Raw genomic sequence first — 17,461 nt, forward strand, 5'->3', positions numbered from 1 at the left:
GAAGACAGTAAGTACCTTTATGTGATGTAAAGGAAGGCAGTAAGTACCTTTATGTGATGTAAAGGAAGGCAGTAAGTACCTGTATGTGATGTAAAGGAAGGCAGTAAGTACCTTTATGTGATGTATAAAGGAAGGCAGTAAGTACCTTTATGTGATGTAAAGGAAGACAGTAAGTACCTTTATGTGATGTAAAGGAAGGCAGTAAGTACCTTTATGTGATGTAAAGGAAGGCAGTAAGTACCTGTATGTGATGTAAAGGAAGGCAGTAAGTACCTTTATGTGATGTAAAGGAAGGCAGTAAGTACCTTTATGTGATGTAAAGGAAGGCAGTAAGTACCTTTATGTGATGTATAAAGGAAGGCAGTAAGTACCTTTATGTGATGTAAAGGAAGGCAGTAAGTACCTATATGTGATGTATAAAGGAAGGCAGTAAGTACCTTTATGTGATGTAAAGGAAGGCAGTAAGTACCTTTATGTGATGTATAAAGGAAGGCAGTAAGTACCTTTATGTGATGTAAAGGAAGGCAGTAAGTACCTGTATGTGATGTAAAGGAAGGCAGTAAGTACCTGTATGTGATGTAAAGGAAGGCAGTAAGTACCTTTATGTGATGTAAAGGAAGGCAGTAAGTACCTGTATGTGATGTAAAGGAAGGCAGTAAGTACCTTTATGTGATGTATAAAGGAAGGCAGTAAGTACCTTTATGTGATGTAAAGGAAGGCAGTAACTACCTATATGTGATGTATAAAGGAAGGCAGTAAGTACCTTTATGTGATGTATAAAGGAAGACAGTAAGTACCTTTATGTGATGTATAAAGGAAGACAGTAAGTACCTTTATGTGATGTATAAAGGAAGGCAGTAAGTACCTGTATGTGATGTATAAAGGAAGGCAGTAAGTACCTTTATGTGATGTATAAAGGAAGGCAGTAAGTACCTTTATGTGATGTATAAAGGAAGGCAGTAAGTACCTTTATGTGATGTAAAGGAAGGCAGTAAGTACCTTTATGTGATGTATAAAGGAAGGCAGTAAGTACCTTTATGTGATGTAAAGGAAGGCAGTAAGTACCTTTATGTGATGTAAAGGAAGGCAGTAAGTACCTTTATGTGATGTATAAAGGAAGGCAGTAAGTACCTTTATGTGATGTAAAGGAAGACAGTAAGTACCTTTATGTGATGTAAAGGAAGGCAGTAAGTACCTTTATGTGATGTAAAGGAAAGCAGTAAGTACCTGTATGTGATGTAAAGGAAGGCAGTAAGTACCTTTATGTGATGTATAAAGGAAGGCAGTAAGTACCTTTATGTGATGTAAAGGAAGACAGTAAGTACCTTTATGTGATGTAAAGGAAGGCAGTAAGTACCTTTATGTGATGTAAAGGAAGACAGTAAGTACCTTTATGTGATGTAAAGGAAGGCAGTAAGTACCTTTATGTGATGTATAAAGGAAGGCAGTAAGTACCTTTATGTGATGTAAAGGAAGGCAGTAAGTACCTTTATGTGATGTATAAAGGAAGGCAGTAAGTACCTTTATGTGATGTAAAGGAAGACAGTAAGTACCTTTATGTGATGTAAAGGAAGGCAGTAAGTACCTTTATGTGATGTAAAGGAAGGCAGTAAGTACCTGTATGTGATGTAAAGGAAGGCAGTAAGTACCTTTATGTGATGTAAAGGAAGGCAGTAAGTACCTGTATGTGATGTAAAGGAAGGCAGTAAGTACCTTTATGTGATGTAAAGGAAGGCAGTAAGTACCTTTATGTGATGTAAAGGAAGGCAGTAAGTACCTTTATGTGATGTATAAAGGAAGGCAGTAAGTACCTTTATGTGATGTAAAGGAAGGCAGTAAGTACCTTTATGTGATGTATAAAGGAAGGCAGTAAGTACCTTTATGTGATGTAAAGGAAGGCAGTAAGTACCTTTATGTGATGTATAAAGGAAGGCAGTAAGTACCTGTATGTGATGTAAAGGAAGGCAGTAAGTACCTTTATGTGATGTAAAGGAAGGCAGTAAGTACCTTTATGTGATGTAAAGGAAGGCAGTAAGTACCTTTATGTGATGTATAAAGGAAGGCAGTAAGTACCTTTATGTGATGTAAAGAAAGGCAGTAAGTACCTTTATGTGATGTAAAGGAAGACAGTAAGTACCTTTATGTGATGTAAAGGAAGGCAGTAAGTACCTTTATGTGATGTATAAAGGAAGGCAGTAAGTACCTTTATGTGATGTAAAGGAAGGCAGTAAGTACCTTTATGTGATGTAAAGGAAGGCAGTAAGTACCTTTATGTGATGTATAAAGGAAGGCAGTAAGTACTTTTATGTGATGTATAAAGGAAGGCAGTAAGTACCTGTATGTGATGTAAAGGAAGGCAGTAAGTACCTTTATGTGATGTAAAGGAAGGCAGTAAGTACCTTTATGTGATGTAAAGGAAGGCAGTAAGTACCTTTATGTGATGTATGTTGATAACACTGTGTAAAGGTAATATTGATGGTCATATAGACTTCACTGTAGAGAGTGTCTGTTTATGTCCCACTGCTTCCTTAAGGCAGGCCAGGGCCAGGGGGAGTGTCATTGGTCTGGCAAAATAAAACAGCAAATGTTGTCATCTTGAATATTGGTGTAGTTTGCTATCTACTGATACTTGTAGTACTTTGTGGATCATTCTCAAAATTCTATATACAAAATCTGTATTTAGATGCCCGTTGTTAAATTTAAGACATAAAACATGTATTATATGTGAATCAGTGAAATTGATATATCTCAGAAGTTATTTACTTTTGCTATGAATGGCAATGCAGCTGAGTTCCAAAAGAAAAGACCTTTTTTATAGAATCAATAGAGATCATATGATGGTGATCAACGAGGTCCATTTAGATCTCTTGTATGTCTGTTTACTTGTAGTACAGAGGTCGTGTCTCTCTTTTGATGTTTTTATGTCCCTGTTTTTAAATATAGCGGTCATTTTGTGTCTGATGTTTTTCTATTTTACTATAGGTACACCAGAGGAAAGTATGTCTCTGTGGCACTCATCACACTTGGTATAATCCAGTGTACAATTGCTTCTTCTCAAGTAAAAGTGAGTGAATTGGTTTTATAATAACTGATGATATTGTGCTTGAATTCACAAACAAATGAATATTCTAATGTACTCAACATATTAAAACAAAGTAAAAAAACAACCCTTTTTTAAACATTAAAAAAAAAAAGCATGGGTATCCCAGAGCATTTAGAATAGAAAATGGTTAATGTCTCATGAGTTTTCTAAACTTATAAACCTGAAATACAAATATTGCCTGTTTACTTAAGTTGTTGTCTGGCTTAGCTTTAAATCTTAATCTGGTAACTCCTTCTACATTTGTGTTTAGCAATCAATTCCAGGAAATAAATAACTACAGTATTGGAAATCTTTAATTAATGTACCATTAATATCTATCTTAACTTTTCATATTCTTCTTTGGGTCTTTATAATGGCATACATGCCATATTTTTGGGAGACCAATAAGGGAGATTGATGATTATTTTAAGGGAATTTTGCCTAAAATAAGGGAGATTTGTGCGCGACATAAATATCGACATTTTTACTCAATTTTTTAGCAATTAACTAATTTTGAAAGTGATAAAGAATATTTGTATTTATTTTAGATATTAATCATATTGTATATGCAAACAACAAAAAGTTGTATAAGGTAACAAATGCAATAAGTATACATTCAGATTCTGATGATATGAATTTTTTTTCCGATTTTTTTTATGCAACACAAAAAGTTTCACAGCTTTATGCATATTGCATAACAGCATTTGAAAAGGGTATATTATAATTACATGTAGCTAAAGATTAAGACAAGCAAGTTATTCATTTATCAGTTTGGATTTTCTTAAAATTAGAAAGCTTGATCCACTCCGAGGGAACACATCAGTTGTAAAAATCACCATGAAATGTCCTGTGGGATACCTTATGTTGGACCATTTAGATATAAAAATATTCCAAGTGTGCAAGTGTATACATGAAATTATGAGAACGGAAGATGTTAATGTTAGGAGGCTGCAGTAAATCTTATCACGATCATTCTAGATTTTGTATATTGTCTCTGTCATGGACTGTACAGTCGTTGTAAACACCATAATTGACCACTTTGTAACGACCAACAGATGTGCTAATTTTGAGTTTTCTAAAAGAAAATATCGGATTTCATCTTGCTATCACTGATCAACGATACACGTGACATGGTAAATGAAAAACACGTGTGATTTTGCGTCTGACCAGACTCTGTATCAATTACCGTCATCAAAGTATGGTCCTAAAAGAAAACAAACCATAATTCAAGTCTGTTAGCTAAGGGGGAAAATTGTTTGTAAGCGACTTGCCTTTATTTCATGGTGATAGATATTCTAGCGCAAACATTACACTAGCCAGAGCTTCGTGTGAAAGCCGTGTCCAACAGGCACCATTTTGATTGAGTGATCACGTGAACAGATGGATCACGTGATCGCTAAATTTAGCCAAATCTCGCGAGAAAAACACTGAATTGTAAACAAAAATGGCGTCGGCAAAAATACTGGAGGGAATTACAAAATACTGGAATTTTGGCTGTCCTGCCGGGAGGAAATAAATGACTTGAAAATAAGGGAGATTTTGTCTCACGCCGGGAGGTATGGCATGTATGTAATGGAGAGACTCAAAATTTGTTTTTGACAATTGTAGTGAAAATTGGGGAAGTTATCTCCCTTGGTTGGAACTCGTTCTGCACATGAGCTTGTTTTATTAAATCCTACGGGTTGTCAGAGAGACTGGTTCGTCTCTTTGAACTTGAACCCCAAGGCTAACTGCAATGCTAGGTTTTGGGATATGATAGTACTTCATTGGTCTTCTAGAGAAGACTGGTGAGCTATGGTTCACCTATTTTCTCTACACAATCTCCTTTTGTATTATTAGTAAATCTTTAACAGTGATTCAAAGTTAGTATCAATTTAAATTTCAGTTTGGTTTTTTTTCATTTCAGGGCTTAATTCAAATTTTATTGAGGAAAATAGTAGGGTGATCATGTCATCAGTCATTAGGTGTTAATGCAGTGTTAGAATAATGTAGGGTCGTCATATGTCATCAGTCATTAGGTGTTAATGCAGTATTAGAATAATGTAGGGTCGTCATATGTCATCATTAGGTGTTATTGCAGTGTAAGAGTACCCTGGTAACACACAAATTCTTCTTTAATCAGTGATACTGCACTTGATTTATAATTTCAAAAGATACCAGCTATTATGTGTATATTATATCATGTTTTCTTAACAGGAATCAGTGCCGTCCAAAGATGGAGCAGATTTGTTCAGCTTTACAGTATGGATAGCAGGTATATATAATAAACAGTGGGGTAGTCAGGTTTGTACAGATTTACAGTACAGACAGTAGGTATATAGTAAACAGTGGGGTAGTCAGGTTTGTACAGTTTTACAGTACAGACAGTAGGTATATAGTAAACAGTGGGGTAGTCAGATTTGTACAGGTTTACAGTACAGACAGTAGGTACATAGTAAACAGTGGGGTAGTCAGATTTGTACAGTTTTACAGTACAGACAGTAGGTATATAGTAAACAGTGGGGTAGTCAGATTTGTACAGGTTTACAGTACAGACAGTAGGTACATAGTAAACAGTGGGGTAGTCAGGTTTGTACAGGTTTACAGTACAGACAGTAGGTATATAGTAAACAGTGGGGTAGTCAGATTTGTACAGTTTTACAGTACAGACAGTAGGTATATAGTAAACAGTGGGGTAGTCAGATTTGTACAGGTTTACAGTACAGACAGTAGGTACATAGTAAACAGTGGGGTAGTCAGATTTGTACAGGTTTACAGTACAGACAGTAGGTACATAGTAAACAGTGGGGTAGTCAGATTTGTACAGGTTTACAGTACAGACAGTAGGTATATAGTAAACAGTGGGGTAGTCAGATTTGTACAGGTTTACAGTACAGACAGTAGGTACATAGTAAACAGTGGGGTAGTCAGATTTGTACAGGTTTACAGTACAGACAGTAGGTACATAGTAAACAGTGGGGTAGTCAGATTTGTACAGGTTTACAGTACAGACAGTAGGTACATAGTAAACAGTGGGGTAGTCAGATTTGTACAGGTTTACAGTACAGACAGTAGGTATATAGTAAACAGTGGGGTAGTCAGATTTGTACAGGTTTACAGTACAGACAGTAGGTACATAGTAAACAGTGGGGTAGTCAGATTTGTACAGGTTTACAGTACAGACAGTAGGTACATAGTAAACAGTGGGGTAGTCAGATTTGTACAGGTTTACAGTACAGACAGTAGGTACATAGTAAACAGTGGGGTAGTCAGATTTGTACAGGTTTACAGTACAGACAGTAGGTACATAGTAAACAGTGGGGTAGTCAGATTTGTACAGGTTTACAGTACAGACAGTAGGTACATAGTAAACAGTGGGGTAGTCAGATTTGTACAGGTTTACAGTACAGACATCAGGTACATAGTAAACAGTGGGGTAGTCAGATTTGTACAGGTTTACAGTACAGACAGTAGGTACATAGTAAACAGTGGGGTAGTCAGATTTGTACAGGTTTACAGTACAGACATCGGGTATATAGTAAACAGTGGGGTAATCAGATTTGTACAGGTTTACAGTACAGACAGTAGGTATATAGTAAACAGTGGGGTAGTCAGATTTGTACAGGTTTACAGTACAGACAGTAGGTACATAGTAAACAGTGGGGTAGTCAGATTTGTACAGGTTTACAGTACAGACAGTAGGTATATAGTAAACAGTGGGGTAGTCAGATTTGTACAGGTTTACAGTACAGACAGTAGGTACATAGTAAACAGTGAGGTAGTCAGATTTGTACAGGTTTACAGTACAGACAGTAGGTACATAGTAAACAGTGGGGTAGTCAGATTTGTACAGTTTTACAGTACAGACATCAGGTACATAGTAAACAGTGGGGTAGTCAGATTTGTACAGGTTTACAGTACAGACAGTAGGTATATAGTAAACAGTGGGGTAGTCAGGTTTGTACAGGTTTACAGTACAGACATCGGGTATATAGTAAACAGTGGGGTAGTCAGATTTGTACAGTTTTACAGTACAGACAGTAGGTACATAGTAAACAGTGGGGACATCAGGTTTGTACAGTTTTACAGTACAGACAGTAGGTACATAGTAAACAGTGGGGTAGTCAGATTTGTACAGTTTTACAGTACAGACAGTAGGTATATAGTAAACAGTGGGGTAGTCAGATTTGTACAGTTTTACAGTACAGACAGTAGGTACATAGTAAACAGTGAGGTAGTCAGATTTGTACAGGTTTACAGTACAGACAGTAGGTACATAGTAAACAGTGGGGTAGTCAGATTTGTACAGGTTTACAGTACAGACAGTAGGTACATAGTAAACAGTCGGGGTAGTCAGATTTGTACAGGTTTACAGTACAGACAGTAGGTACATAGTAAACAGTGGGGTAGTCAGATTTGTACAGTTTTACAGTACAGACATCAGGTACATAGTAAACAGTGGGGTAGTCAGATTTGTACAGTTTTACAGTACAGACAGTAGGTATATAGTAAACAGTGGGGTAGTCAGATTTGTACAGGTTTACAGTACAGACAGTAGGTACATAGTAAACAGTGGGGTAGTCAGATTTGTACAGGTTTACAGTACAGACAGTAGGTACATAGTAAACAGTGGGGTAGTCAGATTTGTACAGGTTTACAGTACAGACAGTAGGTACATAGTAAACAGTGGGGTAGTCAGATTTGTACAGGTTTACAGTACAGACAGTAGGTACATAGTAAACAGTGGGGTAGTCAGATTTGTACAGGTTTACAGTACAGACAGTAGGTACATAGTAAACAGTGGGGTAGTCAGATTTGTACAGGTTTACAGTACAGACAGTAGGTACATAGTAAACAGTGGGGTAGAGAGAATATTATTTCATGGTATTGTGATACACCAGTGTGTGTGTGCCAAGGTGCTATTTTTTCGATTCTAGCAAATCTTTTGGAGACTCCCCATTGATTATCTTGTTAATCATAGGTGTCTTTGTGTTCATGCAGGAATATTCTTGCTGACTACGGCTCTTTTCTTGTCTGCTGCGATGGGCCTATTCCAGGAGACGATTTACTCCAAGTACGGAAAACATCCCAGAGAGGCACTTTTCTTTAACGTAAGTACTAGGACTTAATCTTCTGTCTAAATAAATGGGTTATTTTCAATGTTTGGGTATCAGATATCAATGCATGTGACATTAGGTTTGGCTGTAAATCTTCAGTATGGTAAGGATTTACAGAATGTATAAAAAAAAGAGCGAAGAGTTCGAGACTCAACTTTACTGAGGAAGTTTTCTATTGACTTCTAGTTTGACAAAATATCTGTCTTTGTATCAAATATCCATCTGGCACCAAGCCTATCAGTATGTACTCTTAAAACAGTTTTTTCCCCTGTTATCTAGCATGCTCTTCCCCTGCCAGGTTTCCTGTTATTGATGAATGACATCAAGGACCATGCACTTCGCTTCACCCAGACAGGTGAGATGTACAAGTATAATCTACATCAGTATTATTCTCTAATACAGCCAAGCTGTTATGTTAGGCACAGTAGTAATTCAAACATTGAAAGTCACAATAAAATCATCACTATTGATTTCAGATAGTGTAAGCATGCATGTTTTATTGACAGTCTTATTTAAAGACTTTTCAGATGGAAAATTGTGCTAAATTATTGTTATTGCACTTCAACAAGACATTGATCAAGGTTAAATGTCAAAGGTCTCACTTGACCATGTGATTAAGGGTGGGGTTAGGGGGGTATATCTATGAAACCCCTCTCATTTTATTAGGTGACCTATTGCGATCACCTTTTGTCCAGTGTCATGTGTCTGTCATACGTCATAAACAATTTACATTTTTAATTTCTTCTCCAAAACCGCTGAACCAAATCCAATTAAAATTGGCAGGACACTTCCATGGCCAAATGTCAACCAAATTGTGAAGTGTTTGGTCCCAACCCCACCAGGGGCCTTAGGGGTGGGGCCAAAAATGTTCAAATTTACTAAAATTTCAAAAATCTTCCCAACTACCAGATATAGTAGGGGTAAACTTTACTATAGTTTATATAGAAAAAATACATTTTTGACTATCATTTGTTTCATTTATATTGGAATTGATTCTAACTTTGTTAACATTATCAGCATGGGATGACATCTTGATGTTATGCACATGTTGGCCCTGGCTGACTCCCAGGGTCTGATGGGTGGGACCAAAAAGGGTCAATCAAATTAACTTAGATATTTCAAAACTCAGGTGACCGTTAAGGCCCATTGGCCTTTTGTTTCCATCAGTCCTCTACTGGATAAAAACCAGGGGTACAGGTTTCCTGTCTTTCTTTCATGTATATACGTAGGGCCAGGAATCACTATCAATGTAATGATTGATCATTGCCATTTTTTAAACAATCGAACAGAAAGGGATATATCTACAAAAACAAAAAAGAAAACGGGGAAAATGCTGTGGATATGTTCTAAGTCATATAGCTATGTTTTAAAATGTTTTTAAATGCATTTTTACTTCAATTTGATAATGATATTGTTCATTTATGAATTGTTGAAGTCAGCTGTAATTCTTGAAAATTTCCATGTTATAGTCAAACCATGATTGATCACAAAATATCATGATAGATTAGTCATAATCAGTGGTAAAATGACTATGTAATCATCTATTAAATTGGTTAACTGGAACAACACTATACATACGTATGTACGTAACACCAAAGTTAGTGAGCGCTCAAGCAGCTTCATTCCTAGAGGGATTTTGATCAAAATTCACACAATGATAAAGAACCATAATATCTCATACAAGTTCGAGTTTCAGGGTTTTTAGGTGAAGGTCAAGGTCATTGTTGGTATATTTAGTGGGGGTCGGTAAGGCACATGTATTTCTTCAGCGATACCTAGTACACTAGTTTTGTTCAAATATTCTTACACTTAAGACTTTACAGAGCCATCACCGAAAGGATATCATATCTTTATGCCTTATCATGGTTTCCACTTTTATTTTCAGACTGATTCCACATGGATTGTCCCCATATTAATACTTTCAATGTCTCGTTTCCACAGAACCGCTGGAGCTCTTGTCTGGTATAGCCGTACCTCGGATGTGGTTTTTTCTGGTTGCTAATGTTTTAACACAGTATCCTTGCAAGAAAAGCTCAATATACTTTTTAAATAATGTGAAAATGAAAGTACATTGTACCAGCTCAATATCCCAGATTGGTAATATATGGTAGATTTGAAAGCTTGTAATTAATTATCGGGAAAGATTCAACAATTGATAACCAGTTGATTATAACTTTGGAAAATGTTTGCCAGTCTGACAAATATTTTCCCATCCCACAGTACTTTAATCATTTTATTTTATTTATCCTAAAATAAGCCCCCTCCCCCCAGTGTAAAAGATTAGTATTGTTAGTATTATCCTAAAATAACCCCCCTCCCCCAGTGTAAAAGGTAAGTACTGTTAGTATTTATCCTCAAATAAGCCCCCTCCCCAATAGTGTAAAAGGTTAGTACTGTTAGTATTTATCCTAAAATAACCCCCATCTCCCAGTGTAAAAGGTTAGTACTGTTAGTATTTATCCTAAAATAAGCCCCCTCCCCAATAGTGTAAAAGATTAGTATTGTTAGTATTATCCTAAAATAACCCCCCTCCCCCAGTGTAAAAGGTAAGTACTGTTAGTATTTATCCTAAAATAACCCCCCTCCCCAATAGTGTAAAAGGTTAGTACTGTTAGTATTTATCCTAAAATAAGCCCCCTCCCCCAGTGTAAAAGGTTAGTACTGATAGTATTTATCCTAAAATAAGCCCCCTCCCCCAGTGTAAAAGGTTAGTACTGATAGTATTTATCCTAAAATAAGCCCCCTCCCCCAGTGTAAAAGGTTAGTACTGATAGTATTTATCCTAAAATAACCCCCCCCCCCCCCTCCCCCAGTGTAAAAGGTTAGTACTGTTAGTATTTATCCTAAAACAAGCCCCCTCCCCTAGTGTAAAAGGTAAGTACTGTTAGTATTTATCCTCAAATAAGCCCCCTCCCTCAATGTAAAAGGTTAGTATTTATCCTCAAATAAGCCATCTCCAATAGTGTAAAATGTTTGTACTTATACTCAAATATGCCACCTCCCCTTGAGTAAAATATTATTATTATTCAAGTTTGGGCAAGGATAAGTTGTTTCCAATCTGCTTTTAGCCCACTATTTTGATGCAGATTTTTTTTTGTTTTGGCAGGGGCTCATTTGCAATTAAATATGGTAATGTTTAATAACAACAAGTACATATTAAGAAATATTTTAGTATATGGTCCTTAACTATACAGGTATGTATGTATCCGGTCGGTGTTTGTCCTAACAACAGAGTGTAAAGCCCTGACTGTAACACTGGTCGTAACACTACGTAAGTTCGTCAGCCTCATGTTCTCCATCTGGTATTTTGAGAATGAGTTCACACCTACTCATTGGCTCGGGTCTTTATGTGTGTTCATGGGAACACTGATGTTCACAGAGATCATCCCACTACCGGCGGTCCTAGCAGGTCAACCCCTCTCCGAGAAAGACAAGAAGAAATAACACTAAATAATATTAGGATTTTGTCTTTTTGTTTTGTCACTGAATTACTCTATACTGTTGGGATTACAGGATTATAGCATTTTCCATGATAGCACTTTATGTAACTTTTGCCTGTAATCTACTTGGCATTCATACTTCTTCTAATGAAAGACAATCGAAATAATATCTTAATACTTATGTGTGATTTAAGTTTTATACCTTTAGTTGTTAATGCTGTTTTATCTTTGTTTTTTGTCTTGGCTAACACCTAGGCTATTTGGGGTTTTTTTCGTCTCAGCTAACACCTGGGCTATTTGTTGTTTTTCATCTCGGCTAACACCTGGGCTATTTGTATACTGATGTAAGCAGACCACACTTGCTGAAACTTGATGCCAGTTCCATTTGTTATGATTTAGTCTACCTCTGTTCAGTTTTATGTATACAGGCAATATGTTTTATATATGATGAGTTGACACCAATAGAGATACCTCATTTCAATGTGTTTTCAATTCTTGTAACCAATTACATGTACATTGTAGTATTACATATAGCTTTAATTGATAAGAGGAATGAAGCCTTTGAATAAGACTACATCTTCAATACAAGTAAAAACCATTTAAATAGTGTGTAATGAGGCTTTTCATTGTGAACCTCAAAAAATACAGTCCAGAAAAAAGTTGAAGAAAATCATTAGAAGTCCAAATGGAAATTATGATCTCATTATAAAATTGTAGGTTTAGTCATCACTGTGTCATAGAAAAAATCTTTCGAAGTTCAAATGGAAATGTCTACCTTAATATAAGATTGTATGGACCTTCAGGAAGACAGAAACAAAGTTTAAAGTTGATGTGTATTGTTTTTAAAAAAGAATGGTTCATGTTACTTCGAGTTAGAATGGCTAATGAAAAGACGTAAGTTGGTATGCTTCTTTTCAATCGTAAATATGTATGTCTCTGTAGGTTCTGTAATTGGGTTTGATGGTTGTTGCATGTGCCGAATGTTCCATTTACCAGTTAGCATGTTGCTGTGTTATCTGGGCTGTTTTAGAGTTAAAGTTGTATAGTCAATGTGTACCCTTGTCTCCAGTGAAACAAAGTGTGACGGCGGTTATATTGACATTATAATATGGGTTCCCTTAAGATAATGCCGCCATGATGTCATGGAGTTATGATCAGCATGTCCAGATATGACGTAAGAGCATTTTGTCTAAGACAGAGTTATAGTGAAATGGAGGAGTGATTTGTTGGTGAAAAGGTGTATAATGAATACCTTCGTTGGTGTATAATGAATACCTTCGTTGGTGTATAATGAATACCTTTGTTGGTGTATAATGAATACCTTCGTTGGTGTATAATGAATACCTTCGTTGGTGTATAATGAATACCTTCGTTGGTGTATAATGAATACCTTCGTTGGTGTATAATGAATACCTTCGTTGGTGTATAATGAATACCTTCGTTGGTGTATAATGAATACCTTCGTTGGTGTATAATGAATACCTTCGTTGGTGTATAATGAATACCTTCGTTGGTGTATAATGAATACCTTCGTTGGTGTATAATGAATACCTTCGTTGGTGTATAATGAATACCTTCGTTGGTGTATAATGAATACCTTTGTTGGTGTATAATGAATACCTTTGTTGGTGTATTGTATTAGAGGTGCATGCATGATTTGGAAGGTTGTTGATTGTTGATACAGCTGTGTGCTCAGCAGGAGTAGCAACTACCTTTTCTACAGACTCTAGTATGTCTCAGCCAGGTGACTGAAGCCAAAACCTTTCTCATAGGGACGAAAACTTAACTAAAGGCCAATAGTAAGGCAGTGACAAGGAAGTGATTAGGAAGTAGAAAGGTTGATTCAGAAGAAGAGAAAAGATAAGATACCAAAATTAGCCGGCTCTTAGAATCATGCAATGGGGGCAGAAAGTACAATTCTTACATATTACCTACCCTTGGACATTGCTCCCTTGTGGTGTCATGATAAAGAATTGGTGTTTCTAGTAGGATACAACAATTACCCTTGGACATTGCTCCCTTGTGGTGTCATGATAAAGAATTGGTGTTTCTAGTAGGATACAACAATTACCCTTGGACATTGCTCCCTAGTGGTGTCATTAGGATACAACAGTTACCCTTGGACATTGATCTCTAGTGGTGTCATGGTAAAGAGTTGGTGTATCTAGTAGGATACAATAATTACCCTTGGACATTGATCCCTAGTGGTGTCATGGTAAAGAGTTGGTGTATCTAGTAGGATACAACAGTTACCCTTGGACATTGCTCCCTTGTGGTGTCATGATAAAGAATCGGTGTTTCTAGTAGGATACAACAGTTACCCTTGGACATTGATCTCTAGTGGTGTCATGGTAAAGAGTTGGTGTATCTAGTAGGATACAATAATTACCCTTGGACATTGATCTCTAGTGGTGTCATGGTAAAGAGTTGGTGTATCTAGTAGGATACAATAATTATCCTCGGACATTGCTCCCTAGTGGTGTCATGGTAAAGAATCGGTGTTTCTAGTACTAGGATACAATAGTTACTTGGACATTGGTACCTAGTGGTGTCATGGTAAAGAGTTGGTGTATCTAGTAGGATACAACAATTACCCTTGGACATCGATCTCTAGTGGTGTCATGGTAAAGAGTTGGTGTATCTAGTAGGATACAACAGTTACCCTTGGACATTGATCTCTAGTGGTGTCATGGTAAAGAGTTGGTGTATCTAGTAGGATACAACAATTACCCTTGGACATCGATCTCTAGTGGTGTCATGGTAAAGAGTTGGTGTATCTAGTAGGATACAACAATTACCCTTGGACATTGCTCGCTAGTGGTGTCATGATAAAGAATTAGTGTTTCTAGTACTAGGATACAATAGTTACTTGGACATTGATCTCTAGTGGTGTCATGATAAAGAATCGGTGTTTCTAGTACTAGGATACAATAGTTACTTGGACATTGGTACCTAGTGGTGTCATGGTAAAGAGTTGGTGTATCTAGTAGGATACAACAATTACCCTTGGACATTGATCTCTAGTGGTGTCATGGTAAAGAGTTGGTGTATCTAGTAGGATACAACAGTTACCCTTGGACATTGATCTCTTGTGGTGTCATGGTAAAGAGTTGGTGTATCTAGTAGTATTCTAAACGCTTCCAGTTTGAAGTTTGGTGATGTTTAAATGAAGTGCTACCTGGCTGTGTATGTTCTATCTAATTGGTGTGGATGTTCAAAGAAATGGAATTGGTATGTTTTAATCCCCCAATGTATTGAATTTATGCATTTAAAGCAGGTGATAAGGTAGACAAGGACAACTTCCAATCTTTACCAGTAAAGTAAAATCTGGTCAAACAAGCACTTGCACTACCTGCCTTAGACACTTGTGACCATAACGGCATGGTTATTTTGTGCAGTATGTCTGATCCACATGAGCTTATAATTTGTTCTCCTGAAATATGCTTTTTATGTCTGTTTTGTCGAAATTAACAGGTAGCTTAACAAATTAAATGTCAAGATTAAGACCCATGGATAGCCATGATACATGTTAACAAGTGGTCAAATTACTTATGTTTAATTACAACAGAATAGTGATTTTTAATCTGGATAAATATCACATGATTTACTATTTACATGAACCTTAATAGCATTTTTGAAGGATGTTGTTCAAATAGCAATGTCTATTGTCTGCCTTAGATATAGTGTAAAATAAGGAAAGGTAAACTAATTCAAAATGTAGCTTATGTTTAATTATGTAATAAAAAAGAATAGCTATGTACACCTAATACAAGTCACATAACAAGTAGATCTTGAAGGACAATAATTAAATTCTGGACCTTAATGAGTTCCCATAAATATTGAATAGTGCCTCTTTCTGAGAGTTAAAAGTCCTTTTGACATGACTTTACCATTTTGGCTAAGCAGTTGTACAGGTACATTTCTGTACAGGAGTGAATTGTTCTGTATTCCAGGTTGCCACCGTTAGACATATGAAACCTTTATCCAGTATTGTTTATACAGAATTTCGATGTGTATAACTAAATAAACTATTTTTCTTTATGTTCATTGTTTAGTTTGTTTTTATTCTCCTGATCTCCACAAGAATTCCACATGGAATGGATTTTACACATTAGTTGAAATCAGAAGTTTCTAATCTAGAGCTCCTCAGAGACTAAGAAAGAGCCCATATGAGACTGATATTCGGCCCCTGATTTTTCCTAATTTCAATATTAAATGTCCCTACAATATTTTCTCCCAGTAACTGATTAACTTTGAGTTCCCAGCAGTGTTCCAGCTGGTGTTTGAACTGTCTATATAATTATAATGATACCATTTCACCAATGGATCAAACAATTCATGATTGTCAGATGTATGTGTTGTGAATACGTTGGCTTTGTACCTGCTTTATACCAAAAAAAAAAAATAAAAAATAAATCCCCCAAACTTTTGAAAATCTTGCAGAATTTTCCAATTTTTAGTTAACCTGTTTGAAGTGAGGGTTATACAGTGGCACGGCGTCCATCATCTGGTGACGGTCCGGCGTCAATTTTTCCTATTACCCCGGTAAACAACTTTTCAATAACCAAAAGGACCAGGGTACTGATATTAAGCCTGTATCTGTAGCATGCTGGAGTGACTGGTTACCAAGTTTGTTCACAATAATGATCTTGACATACATCGAATGTGACAGGGATCAAATATGGTAAAATCTTTTTAAACAACTTCTTTTAAATAACCTGATATTGGGCCAGTAGTATGCTGGAATGAAGGGCTACAACATTTATTTAAATGAATAATCCAAGTCTACTGTGGTATTTAAATGAAGTCGTAATCAGTATATATCTGCATAGATTATTTAGATCAACTACAATGTTACATTTGAAACTGGTGGACGATACAGGCCCTTTGGGTCTCAGTTTGTCTAGGTCTCATGGATAATTCTCTGGAAATAAATACTTTTTATACTTGACGCAGAACAAAATAATCTATGATGGTCGATTAGTCGGACAAATTACATTTTTTTTATTTTATTTCATTTATTTATTTATTTATTTATTTATTTTTATTTAATAAGATTTTTCAATTTGTTAATTTATAAGACGTGTTATTCTAAAATGTGAGAGATACGACAGCATGTATGCAGACAAGGTAGATGCGTCCTGAAGAAATGTGTTAAAGCCTTTTCAGCTGGAGGGACTGTTCAAAACTTGCAGAAGATAGTGGACACTTTCAATACAAATTGGTCGTTCGATACAATAGGTCAAACAATTCAAATGAAGTATACAACAAACAAAAAAAGGTTACAGTTGTCATCCAAAGATTGTCCAAAAAGACACCTATAAAAACTATACTCTACAGTTGTTTCGTAGGAACAATAAGAGAGGACATCTAAAATACCTAATATGGCTCGAGAAACATTGAAAGGGTTGTGCATTCACTTCATAATTTTCAGTGTCTTCCATGACCGGGGACTTCTTAACCAAGAATTTGATACGACGCTTTTTTCGGTGAAAGATTTGTTGCTACATGTGCTTTCAGGCACATTTTTGTAAATTTTCCTTTGTTTCCCTGTGTGTGTTCGTGTTTGTATCTGGGTATTAGCACAAGCATTTGTATATATGGTAATTAACAACCTGAGTTAAAATGTAACACGCAGAATGTTATACATCTTCCGTTCCGTTATTGTATTATCACTGTGGAGCGAACGCCACCTATTGGACTCTTATATCTGAAGAGCGTTGACTATATATTATGCTAATTGAAATTAAGTCAACCAGTTGCAATTCATCAGGAATGTCAGTTAACATTCTCGCATTAAATGACCTTTGTTGAAATCACGTGGTGTTAATATAATCTTATTT

The 17,461-nt window shown here is 36.2% G+C and overlaps 1 protein-coding gene and 1 long non-coding RNA gene across 2 annotated transcripts in view; one reads left to right on the forward strand and one right to left on the reverse strand.

Moving 5' to 3' along the window:
- Positions 1 to 13,252, forward strand: part of LOC117331694 (UDP-xylose and UDP-N-acetylglucosamine transporter-like) — a 27,265-nt gene extending 14,013 nt beyond the window's left edge. The window contains exons 5-10 of the mRNA XM_033890531.1: positions 2,983 to 3,064; positions 5,279 to 5,336; positions 8,063 to 8,172; positions 8,458 to 8,533; positions 10,120 to 10,192; positions 11,373 to 13,252. Coding sequence (XP_033746422.1) covers positions 2,983 to 3,064; positions 5,279 to 5,336; positions 8,063 to 8,172; positions 8,458 to 8,533; positions 10,120 to 10,192; positions 11,373 to 11,622 — 649 coding nt within the window. The 3' untranslated portion in view covers positions 11,623 to 13,252. The remainder of the gene's footprint in view (positions 1 to 2,982; positions 3,065 to 5,278; positions 5,337 to 8,062; positions 8,173 to 8,457; positions 8,534 to 10,119; positions 10,193 to 11,372) is intronic.
- Positions 12,855 to 14,631, reverse strand: LOC117331695. Its single transcript, XR_004533628.1, has 2 exons — positions 14,571 to 14,631; positions 12,855 to 13,705 (listed from the first exon to the last, which is right to left on the reverse strand). It is a non-coding gene; the product is annotated as an uncharacterized LOC117331695 (long non-coding RNA).
- Between the last annotated feature and the right edge of the window lie 2,830 nt (positions 14,632 to 17,461).

The sequence above is a fragment of the Pecten maximus genome, chromosome 7 (genome assembly GCF_902652985.1).
Source record: "Pecten maximus chromosome 7, xPecMax1.1, whole genome shotgun sequence".
Lineage (NCBI taxonomy): Eukaryota > Metazoa > Mollusca > Bivalvia > Pectinida > Pectinidae > Pecten > Pecten maximus.